The sequence below is a fragment of the Fulmarus glacialis genome, unplaced genomic scaffold (genome assembly GCF_000690835.1).
Source record: "Fulmarus glacialis isolate BGI_N327 unplaced genomic scaffold, ASM69083v1 scaffold28294, whole genome shotgun sequence".
NCBI lineage: Eukaryota > Metazoa > Chordata > Aves > Procellariiformes > Procellariidae > Fulmarus > Fulmarus glacialis.
In genome coordinates this window covers 1-23,938 of record NW_009209137.1, presented here as the reverse complement: position 1 = coordinate 23,938, position 23,938 = coordinate 1, and the positions used below count along the sequence as shown (strand labels likewise).

The window sequence follows — 23,938 nt, the reverse complement described above, 5'->3', positions numbered from 1 at the left end:
AAAGTTGTGTTCAGATCATATTTCTAAATTTTTTTTTTCCTGCCGCCCTGTGAAGACGATATCAACTTTTACTTTAAAGACAGTAATTTTTACTTAATAAAATAATTCCAATTTGTAACTTGATATAAAACAATGTACATAACAGAACTTTGGACAGTGCTCTATGCTTCAAATAGTTGCCTTTTTTCCCCTAGGCTGACATGTAACTTGCTCTGTGCAAAGTACTTATTGAATTGCAGGAGGCATCTTCCGTGGACCTTACACAAAGTACTAGAGTTCTGCTCTGGACAGTTTGTTCTCATTCATTAAAACTTCTAAGTGTGTGTGTGTGAATACTATATTATATATTCTCCGTGTGTGTGTATATATATGAGAGAGAGAGAGAATGCATTCAGCATTCTTGTTTTAAGCAACTGTTAGAATGATGCAGTTGTTTGTGAACAACACAGGCAGCTTCATATTTTGTGCTATGTGTGCTCTCCTGGTTTTTTTTCTTGCTTTTAATATGTTCAATTTTTTCTTTTCAATGTAGAGCTCTTTTTGATTATGACAAGACTAAGGATAGCGGTCTTCCAAGTCAAGGATTGAACTTCAAATTTGGCGATATTCTCCATGTCATTAATGCTTCTGATGATGAATGGTGGCAAGCACGGCAAGTAACTCCAGATGGAGAAAGTGATGAAATTGGAGTTATCCCAAGCAAACGCAGGTATGTCATGATATTTTATTGACTTTGAGGTGTCTGCTATTAAATGTCTGATATGATTAATACATATATTGCATATGCTTTGCTCTTTGTTGTTAATTCTGTACCACATCAGCCACTTGGTTTGGGGGGGGAGGGGGAGGAGGAGGTTGATTTGGGGTTTTTTTGGTTTTTTTGTTTTTTGTTGTTTTTTTTTTTTTAAATAATCTGTAGTGGGATTCTGACTGATTCAATGAGAAGTTTGTTAAAATCCTATTTAGTCTTAGGAATTGCATGCTGGAGTTGATAAAGGTGGTCCAAGTCCATTTCTCTGTTCTCACTGTAAGCAAGTGATGGGTTTAATAACATTACACCATTTATGTATGAAAAGGTGCAAAGTAAATTTTGTTCGAATCATGACGCTATCATGAATTCTTTCTACCCAAAACCTGGGAAACTGAAAAGTCCTTCTTTGATGGCCAGAGTAAACAGATGTTTGCTGGCATATCGGAGACCCAAATAAGAGATTTGGTGCTCTGAATCTTAATATCTGCTGTTGACTGGTAATTGAGGCTGCTCACTTACTGATATGCTTTTTCTTTTTGCCCCCGATTTATTGAACCTACATAATCACAAAATACTCCAATACCCTCAACAGCTCATCACTTGAGAAATAATACCCTACTTTTCCAATACAGTCTGCCACTAGCAGGCTGCCATTTTCTGAAGGTGTCATCACCAACAAAAATCTGTACTACAAAAGGTACACCTATATGCTTACATTGTAACAAGTAGTAACTTGAAGTTCTGGAATTTTGCTGATTTAACATTTTTGTGTATGTTTTTGTGGTAGAGTTGAGAAAAAAGAACGAGCCCGTTTAAAGACAGTGAAATTCAATTCCAAAACAAGAGGAGATAAAGGGGTGAGTTAATGAAGTACTAATTACACCTGGCATTGTGAATGGTAACATTTTTCAGTCGTTTATCTATGCAGACTGTTTCAGTTTTTAGTGAAAAGATTAAATTCTGTCAAATAGAAATAATTCTGAGCACCAAAGCTAACTTTAGTAGTAAACCATTGCCAAAACACTGCAAATTGTTTGAAGAATTAGCTTAGAAATATGTATTATCGTTAATACTGTAATGTAATAGGAGTTGTAGATACTAATCAAGTATTGAATAGTGCCATTTCTAACAGCTCTGCAAGTGCTGTTTATAAAGCAGTTTAGTACTTTAGTATGGATTGTACTCCTGGACTCCCATTTTTGGGGCAGGCTTACTACCAATTTTCAGAAAAAGTAGTATGTTTGTTTCTTTAAAGTTTTTTAATGCATAGAGAAAACAAGGAAGTAGAGCTCAACAGGGTCCCTCTGATAAAATGAGGTTTTACGATGTACGCAGTTACACAGACAGCATAAAGTAACTTCTTTGTTACAACTGTGGAAGCTTTAAAGAATTTCATGCAAGGGCATAGGCCAACAAAAAATCAAGGCTAGCGCCATTGCTGACCAGAATCAATCTCCATCTCACAGCTGTTTTTTCTCATCGCCACTCTTTATTGGTGCAAATACTGATGTGGCTGTGCTCAAATCATGTAAAATAACCAATGCAGATGAAAAATAACCCAATCCAAAAGAAATCCTCGTTTTAATTTTAGTCAGTCCCTTGGTGCAGTTCACTGCACAATATGCAATCCCTGTCCCAGTACACGTCATGGGAATGAGCGGTGAGAAAGCAGGGTAGCTACTTAAGTAGTAATAGGAATGTTTGTAGCCGAAATTACAGCAATTTCATAATGGTAAGGCAGCCAAATTTTTTTTTTTTGAGGGTGAGGATTTTTTGCAATGTTTTGGTCATTTTGAAATTTGAGAAACAATTTCACAACCTTACGATTTCTACCAATAATATATAACTAGTAATTTCAAGACTTAGGTATATGCGTTTTAGATGTAAGATGTAGATTTAAGATGTAACTAATTACATCTAATTAAGTAATAATATATTATCATTTTTTAAAATCTGAAACATGCTTATACATTATTGTACATCCCAAAGATTCCTTTTTGTCATTTATTTCAGTTACAATGTTTTCATAACTTCAAAAATCACATATATGAAGTATTAAAGCTTCGATACTTTATCCTGTAGTGTAGGACTTTATACTTTAAAGACTGTCAAATCCATACATACATCCCTCTGCTACACAGTAAAGATTTCAGTTTTGTTTATTAATGAAGAAAATGTCGTGGTTGTTTCTATAACTATTTGTTTAAAAGGAAATAAATATCTCCAGTTATTTTCTGATGAACAGTTACAGTACTGCCTTGAGGATTATTTGCAGGTTTTTTCTGTTTTGGTACATTTATAGTCTAGTATTGGAATAAAATTTTGCCAAGTGATGTGGTAATTTTTAACGTGATTATTTTTATAATTTGAGTTCGCTTTTTGGAAGTCACATAAAGAAAACAGCTTAAATACTTTAGATTATTTTAATTACATGAAGTAATTTTTCAAATGTTACCATGTTCTTTGGAAGATAATTGCATGGTTTTGTAGTTTGTCTACCAATAAACTGCAAACAGTTAACTTAATTAATGATGTATTTGAAGTAGCATCTTGACAATAGCAGAGTTAGTGCACAGTCACTGTGTGCTAGCATAGCATCAAAGATATGCATGGAATACTGAGTGGAAAAGCAACTACGCTTGCCATTGATACAGAACTGCAGTTCTTTTTCTTTAGTAACATTTCATTTTGCAAACATGCTTACACTGTTCACAATCTTTTGCTTCAGCTGTAAATGTTTTAACATTACAGTTTCTCCTTAAAGTATTCTTCCTACATTTGTCATGGTGATATTTTTCCCAGTATGTTGTCTGCACCATACATGTCCTCATGGACTGTGTGCCTTCCTGTGTCTGTGTATGATAATACTCCATGGACAGGGTGAAATTCCAACTTTGTGTAATTCTTCAAAATTTCTACGATAAAATCTTAAAGAATAACCCTAGTGATGGCAAACATTAAAACCCATGTTCCTTTCATTTTAAGGAAAGCTAAAAAAATTGGAGCAGAAGTTGTTAAATTTTTTTCTTGTTTGTTCCTTTCATATACACATTTATCTCACTTCCTGTGCTGCTTCTGTTTTAATATATTCTTGCTTATGATGCTTGTTTATGATTTGCAGTGGGCTTATGAAAAATTTAATACAATTACTATGCATTTTCAACTAATAAGCAATTCTCTTTAGCTTTTTATAATCATGGTATCTTTTAAAAAAAATCTTTTGGCTAATCTTTTATGCAAAATCAGTATAATATTACTTTCATTTTCTCTTTTTTTTGGCAATGGAACTGACTCTGGCCATTATACATGCAGTATATAAAATTTAATATTAGTTCAGTAAAATTTACTGTACAGAAAGTTAAAATAATTATTGTTATGGAGTATTTTCAAAACTAAAATGAAGAACCTGATTATGTTTTATGAAGTACAATAAATCAGCCACTCCTTTTATATTAACTATACAAATTGCAGAGTCTCACCACCTCAGTTAAACTGCACCATTTTAGCTTTGTTACATTTATTTCTCCTATTCTTTTGCCCAAACTGAAGGACTTGTCTGAATTGAACAATTATATACGTGTGAGACTTCCACTTTTTGAAATTCAAGTTACAGTATTTTTCAGTATACTCAGCAAAGATCTATTCCTCTGGGCAGATTTCTTTGTTGCCCTTGTTCTGTAGATTACTTTAATCTTTCTGGTTATGAGAAATCTATTGCAATGACTTGTTGACTTCAGATAAAGAGGGTCAGGAGGACCATAACCTAAAACCTTGCCCATACCAGCTATGGTTCCTGCAAGCATATGACTGGCTGGAAACCGGTTCTTTTGTCCATACGTCAGGTTGATAATTTACCAATTCTTAGTGGAATGACAGGTTTTAGTTGAACAGAGATACCAGCCAATTAAAGGTTTTATGGATTTCTGACTTAACACAGTATTGCTATTTCCAGAGCTCAATGTCACTGATTGCGCTCCCATGGTACCGTGTGCGTCTAACACCTGGTAATTTGAAGTAAACTTTTTTAAACAATGGAATATCACTGGATGTTTCAGTATCTGATATTGCCAAGCAAGTCTGTATTAAAACAGATGGCCAGAAGGATTGTCAATACTGTAGCAGGATGCAGCTTGTATGTTGCACTATAGGCATTTTCTTTAGAAAGGTCAAATGCTTGTTTTGTAATTGTACCAAAGAAGGTAGCCCACTGTTTGAAAAAACTTTGTTCTACTTGACCCCCAGTTGTTACTATATTTCATTCCATACTTAATGCTGTTAGGAAAGGTAATGTATCTTTCTGCAACTGTGTTGCATAGAATAGAAGAAGATGAGCTCACACTGGCTGAAGACAGACAGACAATTACTTGAAAGTTAACATGCTCCAAATTTTAGAAATAGCTGTTAATAGTGTCTTTAATGTATGAATTGAAAATATTTTTGGTTTTTTTAGAAGTAGCTTTTAAAAAATGGTTCTGTGGAAGTTTTATTACTTCCTGCTGCACATGCGCTCTGCTTGGCTTAGAAATAAACAGTCCCCCTGCAGTGTAGGGTCTCCAAACCAAGTTGGGCATTTTCTCACTTTTGCCATCCTTCCCGCAATAAAGTTTCTGCAAACCAAATGACAAAAACATGGCAAATTTCATGTCTTGGCAAAACTGGGCAGATGATTCACTTATGCCTAAAGATGAAAAGAAATTTCAACTGGCTTCAAGTTAGCTGTATTAGTTCTAGTTCTGGGCATAATTGCAATAAAAATGTTACTGATTAAAGGTGACTGTAGTCACATAATGTCTTCAGCAGAAGACATGGCAGATATTACTAAATTCTGTGTTAATCACACCTGTAGACATATGTATATATGAATGAAAATACCTTGATGCTCTCCATCACTTAGACAAGGAGCACAATAATAGTCTATATTCAAATGGGTGGATATGTGTATTTCTATATAGGTAACTGGAAATTTTCGTAGTAACTGAGATGCAGAAATTCTTCAGCAACACAAGCAGTTGATGTCAAAAGTTGCTGAACATGATCCTTGGACATACAGGGTTTTTCACATGGTAATTATAAATGCACCCTTGGAAAAATAATTGCCACAGTAAACAAATGAAATGAGTTTGTATCTTTTGAAAGTTAATCTTGGTACTGGGATGCAGAGTTATGTAGAGCGAAGTCATTCCTTTCAGTCAACTTGCAATGAATTGCAATTGTGAAAGATTGAAACAAATACTTTTGTTTTGGTTTTTTTTTTTGATATTTTAGCTAGACACATTTCTTTTCCTTTTTTCTTATTTCACTGTTACTTAAATTTATTGTAAGAGCATTCAGTACAATGCCAGCTTTTAACTTCCATTTTTCTTTACTGTATGATATGTTATTTAGCAGTTGTCTCCAAGGTATTTACAGTTTTGCCTTTGCAAATGGGTAACACTGGCAAATGCTTCTGGTGTGCTGTTATGGTGTCAGCTGTTTGCAAAAGCATGTGTAGAGCCTCAGTGTTTTTTTAAAATACTGTAACCCCTATATTAGACAATATCAATGATTTAATTGAGTTTGAGTTCATTATCGTTTGGCCATCTTATAGCAGCCTAGTTTTTCCCATCTTTTTATACTCCCAGCAGGCCTAAATTTGTGAAATACTGGTCAGGCCATGTAGGATGATCCAGCCTGCCAGTTCTCTCAGGAGTAAGCATGTGAAATATGGAGGGTGTGAGCAAAGCCATGATCCCGATCTCTATTTTTAATGAGCTGAGAAGATAATGTTAAACTGAAATATGCACTGCATAATGTGGTTATAGGAGTCAGCTTCCACAAAGCTGCTGGTCTGGGCCTTTGTTCACACAGACATTAGACATCCTTTGTTTTGCCCCTCCTTCTCTTCTTCAGCAGTCATTCAATGACAAGCGTAAAAAGAACCTCTTTTCCCGAAAATTTCCCTTCTACAAGAACAAGGACCAGAGTGAGCAGGAAACCAGTGATATTGACCGTAAGTATGTGGCATTCGATGGAGACCAAAGCACACGTAGAAGGGCCTGCTAGATTGCAGTAGGGTGTTACCATGGAGACAGTTTCATGAGCTGCAACAGGCTAACGAGCTTGAGGTGCGAATGACAAACCAATCTACAAACTCAATAAAACCGTTTGCTTGCTGTTAAAGTAAAATTCAATCCGAGAGTTGGAATAAACTGGGTGATATTCTTGAGTAACAGTGTGTACGTAACTGGAGGAGGTAACAGCCCTCCAGCGCTGTCAGTGATGGTTCCTCATTTCTGACTTGGAGGAGAGCGCATAGCAACAAAGAAAGTGTATCGGAGCTTACCAGTTTCTCGAATCAGTCCCTTTAGACTGGTTGCTTCAAAGTCATTCCATTCTAATTTGATTTTCCTATTGAAGAGAGGTTATTTTGATTTTCATCGTTGTTGCCAGCGCTAAAAAAAAAAGTGTCTTCTCAAAAAGCAATTGCATAAGTTTACTAATTCAGAGCAGGTCCGCTACAAACTGCATTCTCTGCTGTTTGCATCATTGATTACACTTCATGTGCCAGTCAGGTCAAATCCTATAGACTTACCTTCCCCTGTGATGTTCTGGGAACTGTCTCCTGTCGTAGCGCCAATTTTATATATTACTGACAATTATTTTCTTTGTGATTGTCTTTTTATTGCTTGCCCTCTGGGGACTACTCTGCAGGAGGTCCCTGACGACATGGGATCAAAAGGCCTGAGTAAGTGATCAAAATACTCCCAAGTTATTTTAACCTCCATCTGAAAAATTACTTTTTTTAACAGATCTCTCTGAGACTGGTGCTCTACTGGCATAAGGAGGTTGACTCTAAAAATGTTTCATAAGCTTTTTCTAGTTTGTAATGTTCTGGGGGTTTTTGCTTTCAGGAATGTGTTACTTTAAGTTCATGTGACTATCATGTTAAGATTTTTTTTGTTGTTGTTGTTCAGAAGCTTACCAGCGCTTACTTGTTTGTCCTTAATAGTACTGTGTTATTAAATTTGGTGATTTTTTTTTTCTGTCACTTTTTATCTTGTCTTTGTGTTTTTATTTATTTTAAAATAACCTATGGCTTTTTACAGTAATAGTACAACCATTGCCCTAACACTTTAGTTACAGTTTTCAATCCTCTCTCTAGGTGACTGATGTTTACAGCTACTTAAACAAAAAAACTTTGCTTAACAAATACCATTAGAGTTTTTCTGTCTGACTTACTTGAACTCTTACGATGCTTTTAGACCAGATAGAGGGGTAGCTAATAGAGGAGACACAAAAGAATTAGTTGTATTTCCTGCAGAAATGTTAACTACTTGAATACAATAAGATTCAAAAGTTGCTGAGTACTCTAACAGATCTGTTTGTGTACACAGATGTTTAGTGTTTAGTACCACTGTACTAAAATGACAAAAAAAAAAGTCAAGACCTTGCATTCATCACAGATATTAAACACATACGTTATGCGTTTATAGAATAGTAAGATTAGTCACTAAAGATCAGTAACTAAAGGTCATTAAATATAACATTTCTTCCTAGCGCATAACTGTTATGCACAGTGTTCCTGAAATTACATGTAACAAGCAGTGTCATGAAATAAAAGTTCTAGTAGCTATAACATTAATTTTCCGTTTCCGAAATGGCTAGTTTCAAGGAAATTCTTGGTCTAGAACAGAAGACCTTAGCAGCCTTTATGGTCTGACGATCGTACCTAGTTTAAACTATGTAATATGGTCCAGAAATGTCACTGGGTGATTCTGTTATAAAAATAAATGGCTTCTAGCCTGTTTTTCAGCACATTTCAGACTTTTTGAAACCACCTTACCATGCTTAATGCAAGCTGTGTTACTTGGGCTCTGCAAGACTGCTGTTCTTGCTGGCATTTCAGGCTTTCCATCTTCACCAACTGTGCCCATTATCAGGCTATCACAACACCTGTATTCTCAATTGACAATGTCGCCCTTTCATGTTATACCACAAGGCTTTTAAACATCACTATTTGCCTCTTCCATGTCAATATGGACATTCTTTTTCCAAGACAAGAAAATGAAATGGGAGTAGATACAAATTGTTGGTACTCGCAAACATTTGGAAATACTTGTTTGTTCTTCCTCCACAAAAATGAAATGAGGGAGTTCAGTCTAGCCAGAGATTTGTGGTTTAAAAATACTGGTTCGCTTTACCCAAAAACATTTTAAAAGGTTACTTAGTTTACATATGATGACTGTAATTTTCGTAATGTTTATTAATCACTAGAAGCATACTTGCTTCATAACTGTATTCTTACCTCTAAAGTCCCCTAGCGGGGAGGGGGGGGGACTTCTTCAATCTTGTAGTAGAGGAACCACACTGAATTTAATGTATTATAAAGGCTCCTCATGATAACAATATATATTATCATATGCACACAGTTAGGTACATAATTTCAAATGTAATTGTACTTGCTTTGTGTAGGTCAAGCAGAAGCTTCTTTATGCAGTCTTAACCTGTGAATGTTAGTGTTTTTCATTACAAATACACACACTCACTTGGTGGCATAAAAATTGGTTCTTTACAATAAAGTTCAGCAGTATCAAAGTTTGTATTTGTTCACCAGATTTGTAGCATTTTCAGGTAACAGAATAGACTGATAACTGAAATGCTTCAATTGCATTAATTTTTATCATAAACTTATTTAACACAGTTACATAGCTTAAAAAAGTAAATATAAACACCTTGCAGCTACTGAAGTATTTTGATTACTATGCAAAAGACATGAAATTAATATAGCTAGTCCAGAATAAAAGTCAGGAGCTTTTGAAAACTAAAGCATTGGAAGGGGGGGTGTCAAAATCTTAATTCTGCATTGCACTTCAAGTAAACTATTTAATGTACCATAGGAAAGTGTCTATTATTGAACGTGCTACACTATATTTCCTGCAATATAGTCCAGTATTTTCTGCTACAAGACTTCTTAATATAATCAATAAATTGCCTGCAAAAAAGTTGAAATGCATAATCCCATAGTTTTTGCACAACAAAATTCATCTTGAACTGAAAACCTAAAAATTGCAGGGTTACATGTGAACTATGAATTAGTGTACTTTTTGTAATCTTATTTTGATGTGCTATTTAATGTTTTTCTTTTTATTAACATCCATTCCTGTCGTATGAAATTAAGCTTGATCCTGAGAGCTATGAGAAGTACCTTAAAACTTTTATATGCAGTATGTATTGATTTCAGCATTTTGATATCAGTATTGTCTTTCATCTGGATTATTTTGTGTCAGTTTGCTTTCTTTTGGACTCATGTCACTAGTGTATGTTCCTTATTTTTTTTTTCCATTGTCTTGCAATTTCAGAGCATGTAACCTCTAATGCCAGCGATAGTGAAAGTAGTTACCGTAAGTGTTTTTAAGTTCTTTGTTTATTTAGAACGTTTGTTTAGTAGCTCTTTCTTTGGTTTTGTTTGTCTGTCTTTTCTGGGTATTTACATGTTAAGTAGAACTTTCCAGTCACCTTCAGGTGAAATCCGTATTCATGTGTTTGGTGGGGTACTGCAAATTCTGCTATTGTCTGTCTTTGTTTTAAAAAAACTGACTAGAGAGAATAATTGCAAACCTCCTTTATGGATATTTTTATTGTGATCTATGATTTTCTTAGTTCAGCTTAATTTGAATCAATTCCTACTTTTTAAAATTATGCGAGCTAGCTAGACCTGTTAAAACCTAAGTGTAAATTTAATGCTGACAAATATAATTATATGTAGTTGAGCTTAATACTGGAAGCGTAACTAAACTGTGTAATCTGTTAAATAGCGCAATAACGGTCTACAATTTTTCACATCTGATACTCAGATTTAATATGTATATACTGCTGATGAAAGAAAAGATAAGCAAACATGTATTTACCCTTGCTTTCAGCTTTCATTTATCTATTTTGTCAAGTGTGGGTGCTTAGTATAAATTGTGTTCAAAGCATACGACACACATTAAGTGCTGGAGTCAGTTATGATAAATTAGCATGCTAGGCACACATACATGTTCTCTCTCTCTCTCTCTGAAGACATAGTATCTTTTAAATACTAGACTGAGTTAGCTTTTTTACTAGCCCAAGCTACAGTACTATTTACTATATTACCCAAGCTGCAGGAGTGCTACATGTTCACAGTGGGTAATGCTGCATGATGCTGCTCTACAATGCTTTAAAATGTCTTAAACCTTCAATCCCACTGGTCATTTCCAGTGAATAACTCAGTAAGGCTGCGCAGTCCAGACCAGGATAGAGCAGAGCAGGAAGATGAAAAAGTTAAGGATTTGGAGAGGGATACGTAAAGAAGGAACAGTAAAAGTCATGCAGTATGACACTGAGCGGCTCACTGGTCAGCTCCTGGTTGCCTGCTAATTGTAATCGGCACTTCAGAAACAGATATTATTTACGTTAGGGTAGTAAGGAAGGTGGTTCATTAACAGATATATTTGTTTGGAAGCTGTAGATCTTCTCAGAGGTGATGATCCACATATTTTCTTCCAGATGGTAACGCTCAAGGAGAGAATTTATACATGTGTATAAAATCCCCAGCACTAACAATGCTCACAATGTCATAGACTGTAATTGAAAAGAAACCAATTGGGGGAGGCATTCGTGTTCCCTGAGAATAACACAAAATTGAGCGTATATGGAAGTTGCCTTTGCCTATATGACAAACTTATAAATTTTAACCATTTTTAATGACACGCCATTAAAACTATCTAGCCATGACTGTTTCTCCATAAATTTGCTGCTTTCCTCTCTTCCCCTCGCTCCCTCAAGGTTTTTCTCAGAGCTTGCTTTATGTATGTTTAAAGCTCATTATTGGTACTACTAGTTAGTTTTTTACTCTGTTATTACTTGAGAAGCCCTGATCTTATTATGAATGTCATCGATTTGCTTATCTGAATGTGTAATTCCAAACACCTTTTATTAAAATGATTTTTTTAATTTCTTCTTACTGCTGTCTAATATGAAAGTTATCTTGATTACAGATGAGTACGGTTGTTCAAAAGGTTCATTCTATTAATATTCATTTTTTGAAAGTATTGAAAAGCAGTGACAATATATACTTTTTGCCCTCAATCAGGGAATGCTTTTTACGTGTTATTATCTCTCTAGTAGTTTACTTAACTAATTTTTGGCTTTATAGCAATGTGACTTCTCCAGAGAAATACCTAATTATATGTGAGCTGCATCTTTCATGGATGAGTCAATAGCTGGTGATTCCCTAGCCTAAAAAGGGTTTTGAAAGTATATACTGTCCTTCTAAAATCCATTTGCATGAGTAACTTTTTGAGATATTAAAATATATAGGTTGCATGTTTTCATGTCTGTCTTAACATATTCCTCACTTGCAATAACTTAAAAATTAAAATGTTCATTCATGTATTGCTGTAGTACAGTTTGAATGCAAATTTATTGCAAATAAGAGAAATATTTCTCGTAATGAAATTGTAAAATTTTAGATTTAAAATAGCGATAGTATTTGCTATGAAGTAAAAAATAGATATATAGAAGCAATATATGAATTTATAAAAGCCTTTATCCACCATCTGTTTCTGTACAACTGTGGTATAGCATTGGTATGTTCCTTTGCCTGTTATAATATATTATGGCTTATGAACTACAAAGAATGTTCCAAAATTACACAAGTGAGTTATTGAAGGACTGTATTTTATTCAAAGTTTATAGTAATGTCATATAATTTGAGCTTGTATCTTCAGAATTATAAATTCTTTGCTGTCATGGAGTTTATTTTTAGTGATTCCATTGCAAGAAATCTTACTTGGAGATATCTTGTTAGACTAGAAATAATCTTTTAGAGAGATGGCAACTGAGGTATATTTCTAATGCTTTCACTAACATTTTAAAAGCCTGCAGCTGTCAAAGGTCAAAATTCAGTTATTTTAGTTTCATTCACTGCTGATGTGCTTTCTGGAGCTGAGAACAATACAAAGCATTCTTTGTTTTCGAGTTCATTACTTTAAAAATTTGTTAATAACAGAATAGTTATTTAGTATATACAATCATAATAATTTTTTTGTAGAATTAGTGATTGAAGGTGTTTATATAAATGCCACTTCATGATAAAGTTAATGGAAGATATGTACACCTTGACATACATGATTGTCAGCCCTGTATAAATATAGAAAAATGTTATTGTAAATGCTGGTTTCGAAGTGTGGAGAATGTTAATGATGAAGGTGGCATTGCCTCTAGCAGTGAATGATAGCATGCATGCATTTCATTCAGGGAGACGTGTATAAGAGCATTTCAATAATGCTTTAAAATTCTTCTTATGCTTGATGTCAGTTTGACATGCTAACGTAAACCAGGAAATTATTTATACTGTATGTGTCTTATGCTTTAAAATTTTGTTTGGCTTATCTTTGTGATTTTTATAATTCATCGCTTTTGAAAAATGTCCTTCATCAGTATCATTGTAATGCATATTACTGAGGAATGTCTGTATCGTTATAGTTCATTGAATGACTCAATTTAAAGATGTTGATTTAGAAAAAAATACATAGATATGTCTTTGCATTTGCATTTTAGGTGGCCAAGAGGAATATGTTTTGTCATATGAACCAGTCAATCAACAAGAAGGTTTGTAAATCTCACTCAGTATAAAATAAGTATCATCTGAATTATCAGAATGCTTCATGTGCCCTTATGTACTGAGCACCGTGATAAACTTTTTCACTGTTTTGAACTTGTTACCGTTATTCAAACGAATAAAGCATAAAGGCATTAATTATTAAATGCAATTGCTAAATTATTTAGTGCACAATCCAAAAGTGTGCTACTTAAAATAACTTATTATGTGTGTTTTACATTGCGTAATGAAAATATGGTATGTTTAACAGTTTCATCAAGTGTGAACCTCAGAAATTATGGTTTTCTTCTGTTTCATATTGCTTTAGCATTCTCACTGTTGCGGTTCCATTTTTCTGTCACAGCAAAAAGTGTGTCAATACATCATTTGTCTATTTTAGTAAGCTTTAATTGAAATATCTCTAAAACGTGGCAGTCTCCTATTTCTGTTTTGTCTTCTTACATGGCTAATTTGGTTAGCAATTTCCAAGTGATTTTTTTTTTTTTTTCCCCCCAGGGAAAAAAAAATTCAATGAAATGGAAATTGATAGGACAAAATACTTTCTTACACTTGCATTTAAAATAAAAGCTTTTCACTGATTTCCAATGGGATGCTATCATTTCCTTTTCACCTTGGTTCTGATCTTGCATCATTGTGTATAATAGATACAGAATTTTTAGTTCACCACCACAGGTGCTAATGGCTGATTTACATTATCTGATACATAGCTCATATATTTGTAAATTGATCTGTAAAAGGGATGTCCTTTGGGAATACTTGATATCTATTACCTATCAAATAAGGTGGCAGTTGAAGTAAATATACATCATGTATTTACATGAATTTTGAGTGTCAAGATTTCATTTTTGGTTTCATGAAGTGAGTGGCATGGCCCAGTTGCTTTTAATACCATTGTGGAACACGCATGCGCCTGTATAGACTTTCCACTCCAACTTGTTCATCATTGCATGTGGGCTCCATTTCATCAGTAAGCTTCCAAAAGTAGTAAAAATTGTTATACAAGATTAACACAGACTACATTATTTATGTCATATAATTTGTAATTTTAGTAGGCTCCAAATAAAGTAACGGATGAGAAATGCATGAGTTGAGACCATGCTGGAAATGGAGAAATGGTAGGCCCTCTTCGATGTGCCAAGCAAGCTGTGCTTAAGCTAGGGAACCTGGAGATTTGTTACCCTCAAATGAGCAGCTGCTGGGTCTGTGTATGTATGCACACCAGAGGGTCTCACAAAATGAGAAACATCTTTTTAGCTGGCATCAGCTTCCCAGATTCTGATAGCTTAATAGTTTAGTGAGAACGATAGTAATACCAAGTGAATTAACATCAAGGTTGAAGAGAAAAGATGTGAATGAGACTTCGCACAAGCCAATGGTTTAGTAACTACCATATTGTAAAACTAAAGATTTTAGAGAGCCAAGTGCTTTGGCACTTAAATACATGACTGTAATTCCCTTTATGAGTCTATTATAGCATATGGGGAAGGCCATAAAAGAACCAGCATATCGTTCCTTTTCTTAGGTGCAGTAATACATTCCCTGCATACGGTATCTGCATTTGTCCACTAATTCACTTCCACAGTAAATTTTTTTTTTTTCTAAGAAGCTCAGAGGAATAAAGAACTGTAATGACCAAAACAGATTTAAAGGTGCTTGGATTTGAGACACTAGTGGGCCACTCTTAGTCTTTAAGCAAAGATGTTTATTGTTAAATCAATAGGTTGACAGTTACTGGATCCCAGACATTTCTCTTATGAATATATTAATACCCCTGAAAGGAGATAGTTCCGAGAGTCAAAATAAAATATATTGTATAGATCAGATTTTATTTAATTTGGACTTCTTTGTGCAGGAAAGACAGATTGAACCTAAAACTAGGATTTTTACAGCTGAAATTATATGCTAATGCTAAGATACTTAGACATTATTGTCTTCATGGTTCTTGCAGTATAATCAGATATTTTCTGCTTGAGCTTCATTTCCAACGAAAAGCCCTTTATAACTTTATAAAAGATTAAGCTGCTTTTAAAAGATGCTATATTTTATTTTATAAGGGTGTTAATAGTTACAGAAGCTATAGATAGTTGAGTCTTTTCATATATGAGTATTTAAGTTGTGGTCTTAGAGGAAAAAAAGAAGCTTCTACCAACACAGAACTAGAACTCCACAAACTCCGCTACTGCTTAGGTACCTCTTTGAAGTGAAAAGATTTTTTCAAACTTCCTCCTTTTGCTGTTTTCATTAGAATGAAGGATGTTACTTTGTGAAAAGATCATCTTTTTTCCCCCAAAGACTTGATAATTTCAAACATCTTCAATCCCCCAGGATAGTGATTTGAGAGTGAACATCTAACATCTTACTGTGACTATGGTATTAATTGATATACATTCTTCAACATGTTTTTCTTCTCTTTAGGAGTACATATTCTTTTAGGTATTAAAACATTACCATGTGATAAAGCTTATTTTGCTGAACTGTGAAAGAAAGCAATCATACTGAAATGTAACTGATGTTATTCCTTTATGTTTAATAGTCAGTTACACTCGACCTGTGATTGTTTTGGGACCCATGAAAGACAGAATAAATGATGATCTGATCTCAGAATTCCCAGACAAATTTGGCTCGTGTGTTCCACGTAAGTCTCAGCAAATACTAAAGCAATTCTAAATTATTTTTTTGTGTTAATTCATCTCTTTGCATGAGACAATTTTGCAGTATAAATGGGAGACTGTAGGGAAAAATGTCACTGTTTTATGTTTTGCTTTAAAAATCACTGGTTTATATTTAAAGATACTACTAGACCAAAACGAGATTATGAGGTGGATGGACGCGATTACCATTTTGTCACTTCTCGAGAGCAAATGGAGAAGGATATTCAGGATCACAAATTCATTGAAGCTGGCCAGTACAATAATCATCTTTATGGAACAAGTGTCCAATCAGTGCGAGAAGTAGCAGAAAAGGTAAATCAGTGCCAGTTACTTTCATTTACTGAGGTGATTATCTGACTCTGCTGACAGGGGAAAAGAGAAGAATGGCAAGAAGCCATTAGGAACCCTCTGACTTAAAAGGAATTTGTACAAAACTAGAAACAAATTGCATTGTCACAAATGCATTTAGGGAAATAATGAAGCTTTGGAATGATGAAAGCATTGTGATTAAATTACGGGAAAAGAGTTTGTGCCCTCTTAGAAAATAGAGAAGAAATAATTGGAATTACAGGCTAATTAGCCTAGCTCACATACATAGATCATTAACTAATTAAGAATAGTGGTGGTGGAGTCGATTAATATGATGATCCATTTGATATAGACCTGTGCAGAAGAAAAGTTGTAAAATTTTTTTTTCTTTGTGCTCTTCATGGATTTAGCTGACAAAGGGAAAAGAGTGTAATAACCTCAATTTTAGAAGGACATTTTACATAACTATCACTACCTTTTGAAGACTGACTTTACTGTTTTTATCTTGAACAGATTTTAATCAACTATTTCTTTCAAAATCTAAACATTTCTAAATTCAAAGTGAAGTTTACTTGAGCTCTCTGAAAAAGAGTGGGAAGAAGGAAGCATATTTCTTAGAGTAAGATGCTTGTTTTAATGAAAACTTTTTGGTGAAAATTCTTTGCGAATGATCCACATTAGGTTGATGAGTGTTGTTCTACTGCTTACAAATATGGTGCATTTACAGTAGACAACTAATCTGTTTGAGAGAAGAAACAGCTATTTTCTAGGTGGGAACTCACAAGCATGAGCACTTTCAGTCTGGGCATGCAGAGGGTAAGTGTGGTTAACCCTTGTGACACGGGAGTGTAGTTAGTCCTCTGGAAAACAGTGTAGACCATTCTGGCCAAATGGCCAAGTATTGTTAATTCTAGCAAGTGTAATTTACTAGTGGGATTAGTAAGGTACAAAACAATTGTGAATCTTTTATAAACTGACATGAAGAACAAAGTACTACCAGATGTCTCCATACTATTAAATCTCTTGCACAGGCACAGTGGGACTTTGGGTAGATGTAGCAATTTCTCAGTTCCAGCTATCATCGTTTTTCTGGGAAACAATGGCCTGTCCTTCAGACTTCAAAATCATGACGGGGCTGCAGACTGGTCGATCTGGGGCTACTCCCTCCGTGTAGTCCTCTCCATCTCTTCAGTGGGTCTTATTACTGGGATACAAAAGACGATTTCCAAGTTTTCTATGATGAATTTAGGGGCATGCACAACAGAAGTGACTGCTACTACCCCAAAAGTACCAGAAATAGCATTCTTGCAATAGCTTTAAATTGTGTTCGTTTGCCCATCGTTCCAGGTGATCCCTCTCTCTCTCATTTCCTTACCTATAATGGACACAGCTAAAGATGCTTTTTGATGTCATTTTTCAGTTATTGTAAAAGGCACTGAGTGCCGTGCTGTGTTTCTCAATCAGATGCAGTGCAAGTAAGGAACTAAAAAACATGTAAAATATTGTTTAAATGTACTGTGCAAAGAGCAAAATAGCTTCCCTGGATGAAAACATGATAATTATATCATGAGGTACTTGCGTTTCTTTTCCTTGTCTTCCAAATCCTCGCTTGAAAGAAATTTTCATATCCACTTTGGAATTGCTAGCAGCTTGCAAATCTCTGTGTCTGAGGCCACTGTAAATGCACATTCATTACTGATTTGGAATAAACTGTAACAGTTATATTTCATAAGGTCCAGTACAGCTACTGTGCTGGCAATCTAGTCCTCCGCCCTTTGCCCAAAATCCTTTGGCACCGGGCATAAGTTATTGGGCCAAACACAGCAAATACTAAATGTCTTATCCCAAAAAGGAAAATGGACCAGGTAATGCTCTTAATTCTCAATTCCCAGAGCATGTGCCACATTTAAAGAGAAAATATTTGAAAGATGTGGACAGGTCAGCACATGTAATAAAATACTTTGCTAGAACATACAAACACCTTTCTTAAATGATACCAGTCAGCATCCAGATCCATGGACTGGATCTGGGAAACAGCTATCATCAGTTGAAAGCAAGCAGATATGTGTTGTTCATATGGGAAGAACACGTCTATCCTCTTTAAGAATTCCTGAAATAAAACTGTTGTTTTGTTGTGTGAGAGATCAAATGTAAATGATCCTTAGTGATCTCTTCTGCCAGGAAGCAGAAACGTGTCAGTCATTTCAGACTGCAGTCACTTCCTTGTTCTTCAACGTGCCCTCCAGGAATGATCTCCCAGGAGTTCAGGAAGTGTGTTGTATGATACGAATAACCTTTGGTTTTACGGTGCTTGTGGGTTTGTATCCTGGCTCACAGAATTCTGCCATTCACATTGGTCTCCTGCTAAAGAAAAAGCTTTTCTTATTTTAGTCACCTGACAGTGGTTTTCTGTTCCTCTCCCCCCATCCCTTTCTAAAATAGTGGTATGCCAAATTACTCATATGCTACTGAGAAAGGAAAGAAATAAAAATCTGTGAGGTGGAAGTGAGCATATCAGAGATGAGAGGAGCTGAGGAACAGGAAGAACCTTTGAGATGAGATAGCCCAAAGAGCTGGGAAATTGCTTATAGTGGGAGAATAAAGGTGGGGAGAAAAGCAGCCCTACCACATTGTCTTACAACTGCCCAAGGAACTACTAAGTTGTATTTGTTTCTCAAGAGGTAAAAAATAATCAGCCCAAATAAATTGCATTCACCCTCTCAAACTTGGTATTCTATTGTGTGGCACCCGGGGGGAGGAGAGCGCTTGTATTCAGTTCCATCTAATGATTCTGATGGTGGCATATTTCCCTGCCGTCAGGGGTGGTTACTCCTTCAGGTATGCCAGTTAAGTCATCTGGCTCCTCTCTAAACTGCATCTGTGACATGACCACCTCCCTAAAGGATCCTCAGATTATTTTAAAAAAAAAAAAAATTAAAACCAAATAATTTTGGTGGTGTGGTTGAAGTACAGCTGTTCCACTGGATGATTCTGCATTGTTGATTGGGCTGCAACCTCTGGTGGAGAAAGGAAGAAGGGTCAGGAACATCTCAAATGATGTATGATCCCAACAGAGGAGCATTGTGAGACCTTGTGCCAAAGTGGTGAAATCGTAATATCATTGATGCAAATGCTCTAATTTTGTTGGCTTCAGTGGAGATGTGTTTTCTCTTCTAAATTATTAGCTATGCATACCTGTGACTTAAACTTTGCTTAGTGCCATTTTCCCTTCTTTCTCACTTTTTAGGGTAAACATTGCATTCTTGATGTTTCTGGTAATGCGATCAAAAGGTTGCAGATTGCCCAGCTGTACCCAATCTCCATTTTTATTAAACCCAAAACAGTGGAAAATATCATGTGAGTAAAAGTAAAGTTTGAGACTGTCATTGTGTTTGAAAAGCCAACTGCAAGTTGTGTGAAGACAATTGTAATATTTGCGTTTTAAACAATATTTAATTTCCTGAGTTTAATTTCTAGGGACTTTTAGGCAGGGTTTCTAATCCAAATTAAAATGCTTGAGAACGAATGTCATTGTGCTGAATTCCATGCAACATGGTGTCAGAACAGCTCATTCCCACTACGATCTTTGCTTAGGTGTGTCATTTAGGAGACTGCCTTTTATTAGGGTTAATAATCAGACAACAATTTAAAACCTTATTTCAAAAGACTTCAAGTATTTGGTAGTAGTTTTTAAATGTATAATGCTTTCAATTTCAGGGAAATGAATAAACGCTTAACGGAAGAGCAAGCCAGGAAGACATTTGAGAGAGCCATGAAACTGGAACAAGAATTTACTGAACACTTCACAGGTGTGTTTTGCTTGGGACTGTTCCCTTGCCAGAGTTGAAATTTTATTGCTTGCTGTAAAATAGCAATTGCCTCACCCCTGAGATAAGGCTGAACTTTGTTTTCCGGCTAATCTGTGATTGTTTTGAGGCCTAGAGCCATCTTAGTACCTCTACACTGATTTCAATTTGATCAATTAATTCAATATATACAAAAATGTACTGGGAGCTTAATTTAGATTTTAAAAATTGTGAGACTTTCTACCATTTTCCTAAGTATTGTAATGCAGATGTTTGCTCTGTTGATATATTGTACACTTAAAGCTTTTTATTTGCAGAGCTGAGATTGCCCAGCAAAGCTCCCTGTAGAAAATGATTAATTTCTATTTTTTTTAAATCAGGAAGTAAAGAATGATGGTAATTAATTAAGCCTCTGGAAATTGGGCACTACAGCATTATGGTACTTAGCAAATCAAATTTGTATATGCCATGGACCTAACTGCAACAGCAAGGGGTGGGCTGCAAGCACTCAAACTGTGCTAATTGTTTGCATTGTGGCTTGCAGTAGGAGGAGATTGATCAAGTCAGGATTTTCAGGAGGACAGAAATGAGCCTTCTCTATTCCTGCCCTAGATAGACACTCGCTCCTTTTCTTCCTGTTTTGTTCTCTTTTGCAGTGTTTCAGTGTTTGCTGCCCCATTCACCTCCTTTCTGTGACATGACTCCTTTGCCCCGTTCCTTCTTCCACATCTTAATGTGGGCAGAGCTGTGAATGCAACATTCTGCTCCACCTGGGCAGAGACACAGGAAGGGGTGGTGGCATCACATGGGAGGAAGATAGAGGAACCGGTACACTCCCGGCCCCAGTCTTCCCGCTGCCTTGTTCTCTACCTTGTGTGCTACCCACACAATGAACAACTTGAGTCCGTGCCTTTTTGTCTGCCTTCCTCCCTCTCTGCTGCCTCGCAGCTGTCAGTTTATCCCAATACTGCATCTAGCTTCTCTTCCCATAGCTCTCTATCTGTCTGCACCCAGAAAGTTATGGGACTCTCAACATGGGTTGCAGATTCTTCCAGTTATAGAGTCCCTTACCAAATGACTTGCAAATGTGTCAGGTTTGTTGTTCAGGAAACAAATAAGTTTATTTTAATAGATATTAATTAAATATTTATTTAGTAGCTGGTATTCTCCCAGGTTGTCTCAGGGCATTATATAGGACACTTTTTCAGGAAATTAAGGGTTATAATTCAAGATGTTTCAAAAACCTATGAGCCTTTTTAAGAGCTCTAGTGCTCAGGGCCATGTTTCTTCTCAGAAGTATAAGGCTTGTTGACAAAGGAAGATAGCAGTGGTCAGACTTCTGATCTTGATAATGCAGTTCAGGCCAGAAATCCTTTTCCAAATCTGTTTGAGATACTTGAAGACACTACAAATCCCACTTACTGCTTACAATTTGGAGGCTGCCACCCATGTGAGTCAGGTGGTTAAACAGAATGTGTGAGCGTTCCTTAATCTGTTAAAAAATGCCACATCATGTGGGATAACTGAAATCAACTTCATCAGCAGGTTAAGTTTAAACAGTTTGCACTGAAGCACATGAAGAGTGCATCCATCTTCTGTTTTGAGGGTATTGAGCTTTGGAAGAAGTGTGGTTAAACATAGCTGGAGAGAAGTGAGATGCTGAAGCTTATGGCTATTTGCATTGCAAAGACATTCTGAATCTTTCTAATGCAATGTTGTGCTGTGAACATTACACCTGAGTTAAAATAATTGAACGGCCTCCTCCTCCCACAGGCACTATGACAATGGGCTGCAGATGGGGAGAAAGTTTTTAAGAGATGGGAATGATGAGTAGGAATAAAAAGGAAGCAATTGGCATGAAAGCAAAGCTTGGAAGCAACAGTAATATATTAATGCACAAAAGAGTGAGTCTGACCTGCCTCCAAAATTATCTTTCATGCTAAACTTTGTTTCTTGGATTATCAACACTGAGGTGGCAATCCTAATTAAAAAGAAGCTGCTATCTCATGGTGATTGCATTTTCAGACTGAAGTGTGGTAAGAACAGCTCAAACTTCATCCTTGTTCCTTACTTTTATATGTCAGAACACATCCATATTGGCTGATTTCTAATTATTTCGTAGCCTTGGAGAAAATATGTCTAACTTACACCATCTGAACATAAATTGCACTTTTAACTATATAAGGAAGGCTGTTGTCTATAAAACTTGAATCTAGTGGCTGGGCGACAAACTCCATGAGTTCCTTCTCTTTTTGGCCAAAAGCAAAGCTAATGCTAGCAGGTAGAAATCCCAAGGTCAGCCAGCCTTGCTGTGAAGTTTCAGGATCTAGCTGAGGAGTTCACCAGCCTGCATTACACCAAGCCAGGCCTCAGACTGACTGCATGAGGACACAGCCCTGTACTCTGTCTTGCCTTGTTGTGCTGGAAACACACATGAAAGTTGGACCAAAAAGAATGCTGGAGGATGTGAATTGATTCAGACAAACTCTAACGTGGTTAGGAAAAGCAAAAAACACTCCTCAGTTGTATGTGTATACTTGCAGTAAAGGAAAAACCACTTCCTAACCCCAAGCCTCTGAGTGGGAGAGATGGTATTTTGTGTGTCCTTCAGTACCATCAACAATGTGCTTCACTCCAGCACAGAAACCAGAAATCCCAGCGGGTCTCCGTTCCTTCAGCGATCTAAAATCCTCTTGCTCCTCTAAGAAAAAACGACAGCTTGGCTTGGAACGTCTTGGTTTCTGTGCAGAGCTGGGGAGGATAATTTCTGATTGCCACATTATGTTTTGCAGCTATTGTCCAAGGAGACACACTGGAAGAAATCTACAACCAAGTGAAACAGATCATAGAGGAGCAGTCTGGGCCTTACATCTGGGTTCCAGCAAAAGAAAAATTATGAAAACAGATTTTTATTTTTCATTTTTCTAACTGACATCACCTACTACATCTGACGACTCTAAGCCCTTCCAGTGGAGCCTGCCTCTAGTTCTTTCCAGCGTGGTTCATACCCTAACCATCACATTCTGCAGTTCCCATAATGCTTTACATTTGGTGTCTCTCTTAGTTTAAATAATTTGTATTATTGTGTGTTGTTGGTTTGCCATTTTTCAAACATGACAGTGGAATGGCCTGACCAGCTATTAGTTTGGGGTGGGGGTGGGAGGGAATTGCTTGGTAAAATTCCTTAACGTTTAAGGGAAAGTAACTTTCAAAGATTTTTCAAAAAAGCTTTATAGACATTCTTTTAAAATTTCATAACAATTGAAAGAAAAGTTGTATTCAAGGAAGTTATAAATCATGAATAACTTTGCACGCTTAACTTTAATAGCATGGTTTGGTCAGGGCAATCAATTTCAGGTTTTATTTTCCGACTTAAATTCTATTCTCACAGTATTATTTTTTTTTTTCTTTCCAGGCAGTTAGAGAGAAACTTTCAAATTTTGAGTTAACATTTTCATTAACTCCCATTATTACTTCTCAAGGGATATTCATTTTCATAATTTCATATGGATATTCTTATAATCTATTTTTTCATTTTTTGCCAATTGCTAGGGACAAAGATGTGTAATGTTTTTAATCTTCCTTGTGAAACACTATTTATAGTGTCTTACAGAAATTGTTTATAGATAATGGTCATCACACTTTTTGAGCCTAAAATATGTTTAGGTGCTAGGAAACCTTGTATTTTTCAGAGGAATGCCAAATTTCCATTGGCAGTAATACAGAAAACAGCTGCAGAGGTGGTCATTAGGGCAGTGAGAAAGTGATTCGTAGCCTAAAAATGTGTGTGTTCTTA

The 23,938-nt window shown here is 35.8% G+C and overlaps 1 protein-coding gene across 1 annotated transcript; it reads left to right on the top strand.

Annotated features, from left to right (window-relative positions):
• Window positions 1-532: 532 nt before the first annotated feature.
• Window positions 533-23,931, top strand: LOC104076039 (disks large homolog 1; the record flags this gene model as incomplete). The annotated part of the gene is made up of 10 exons (XM_009576742.1): window positions 533-709; window positions 1,539-1,608; window positions 6,641-6,740; window positions 10,090-10,131; window positions 13,316-13,366; window positions 15,910-16,011; window positions 16,167-16,339; window positions 19,584-19,693; window positions 20,054-20,145; window positions 22,935-23,931. Coding segments are annotated over 10 exons (1,024 nt in total), but the record flags the coding sequence as incomplete, so codon positions are not given.
• Window positions 23,932-23,938: the final 7 nt, after the last annotated feature.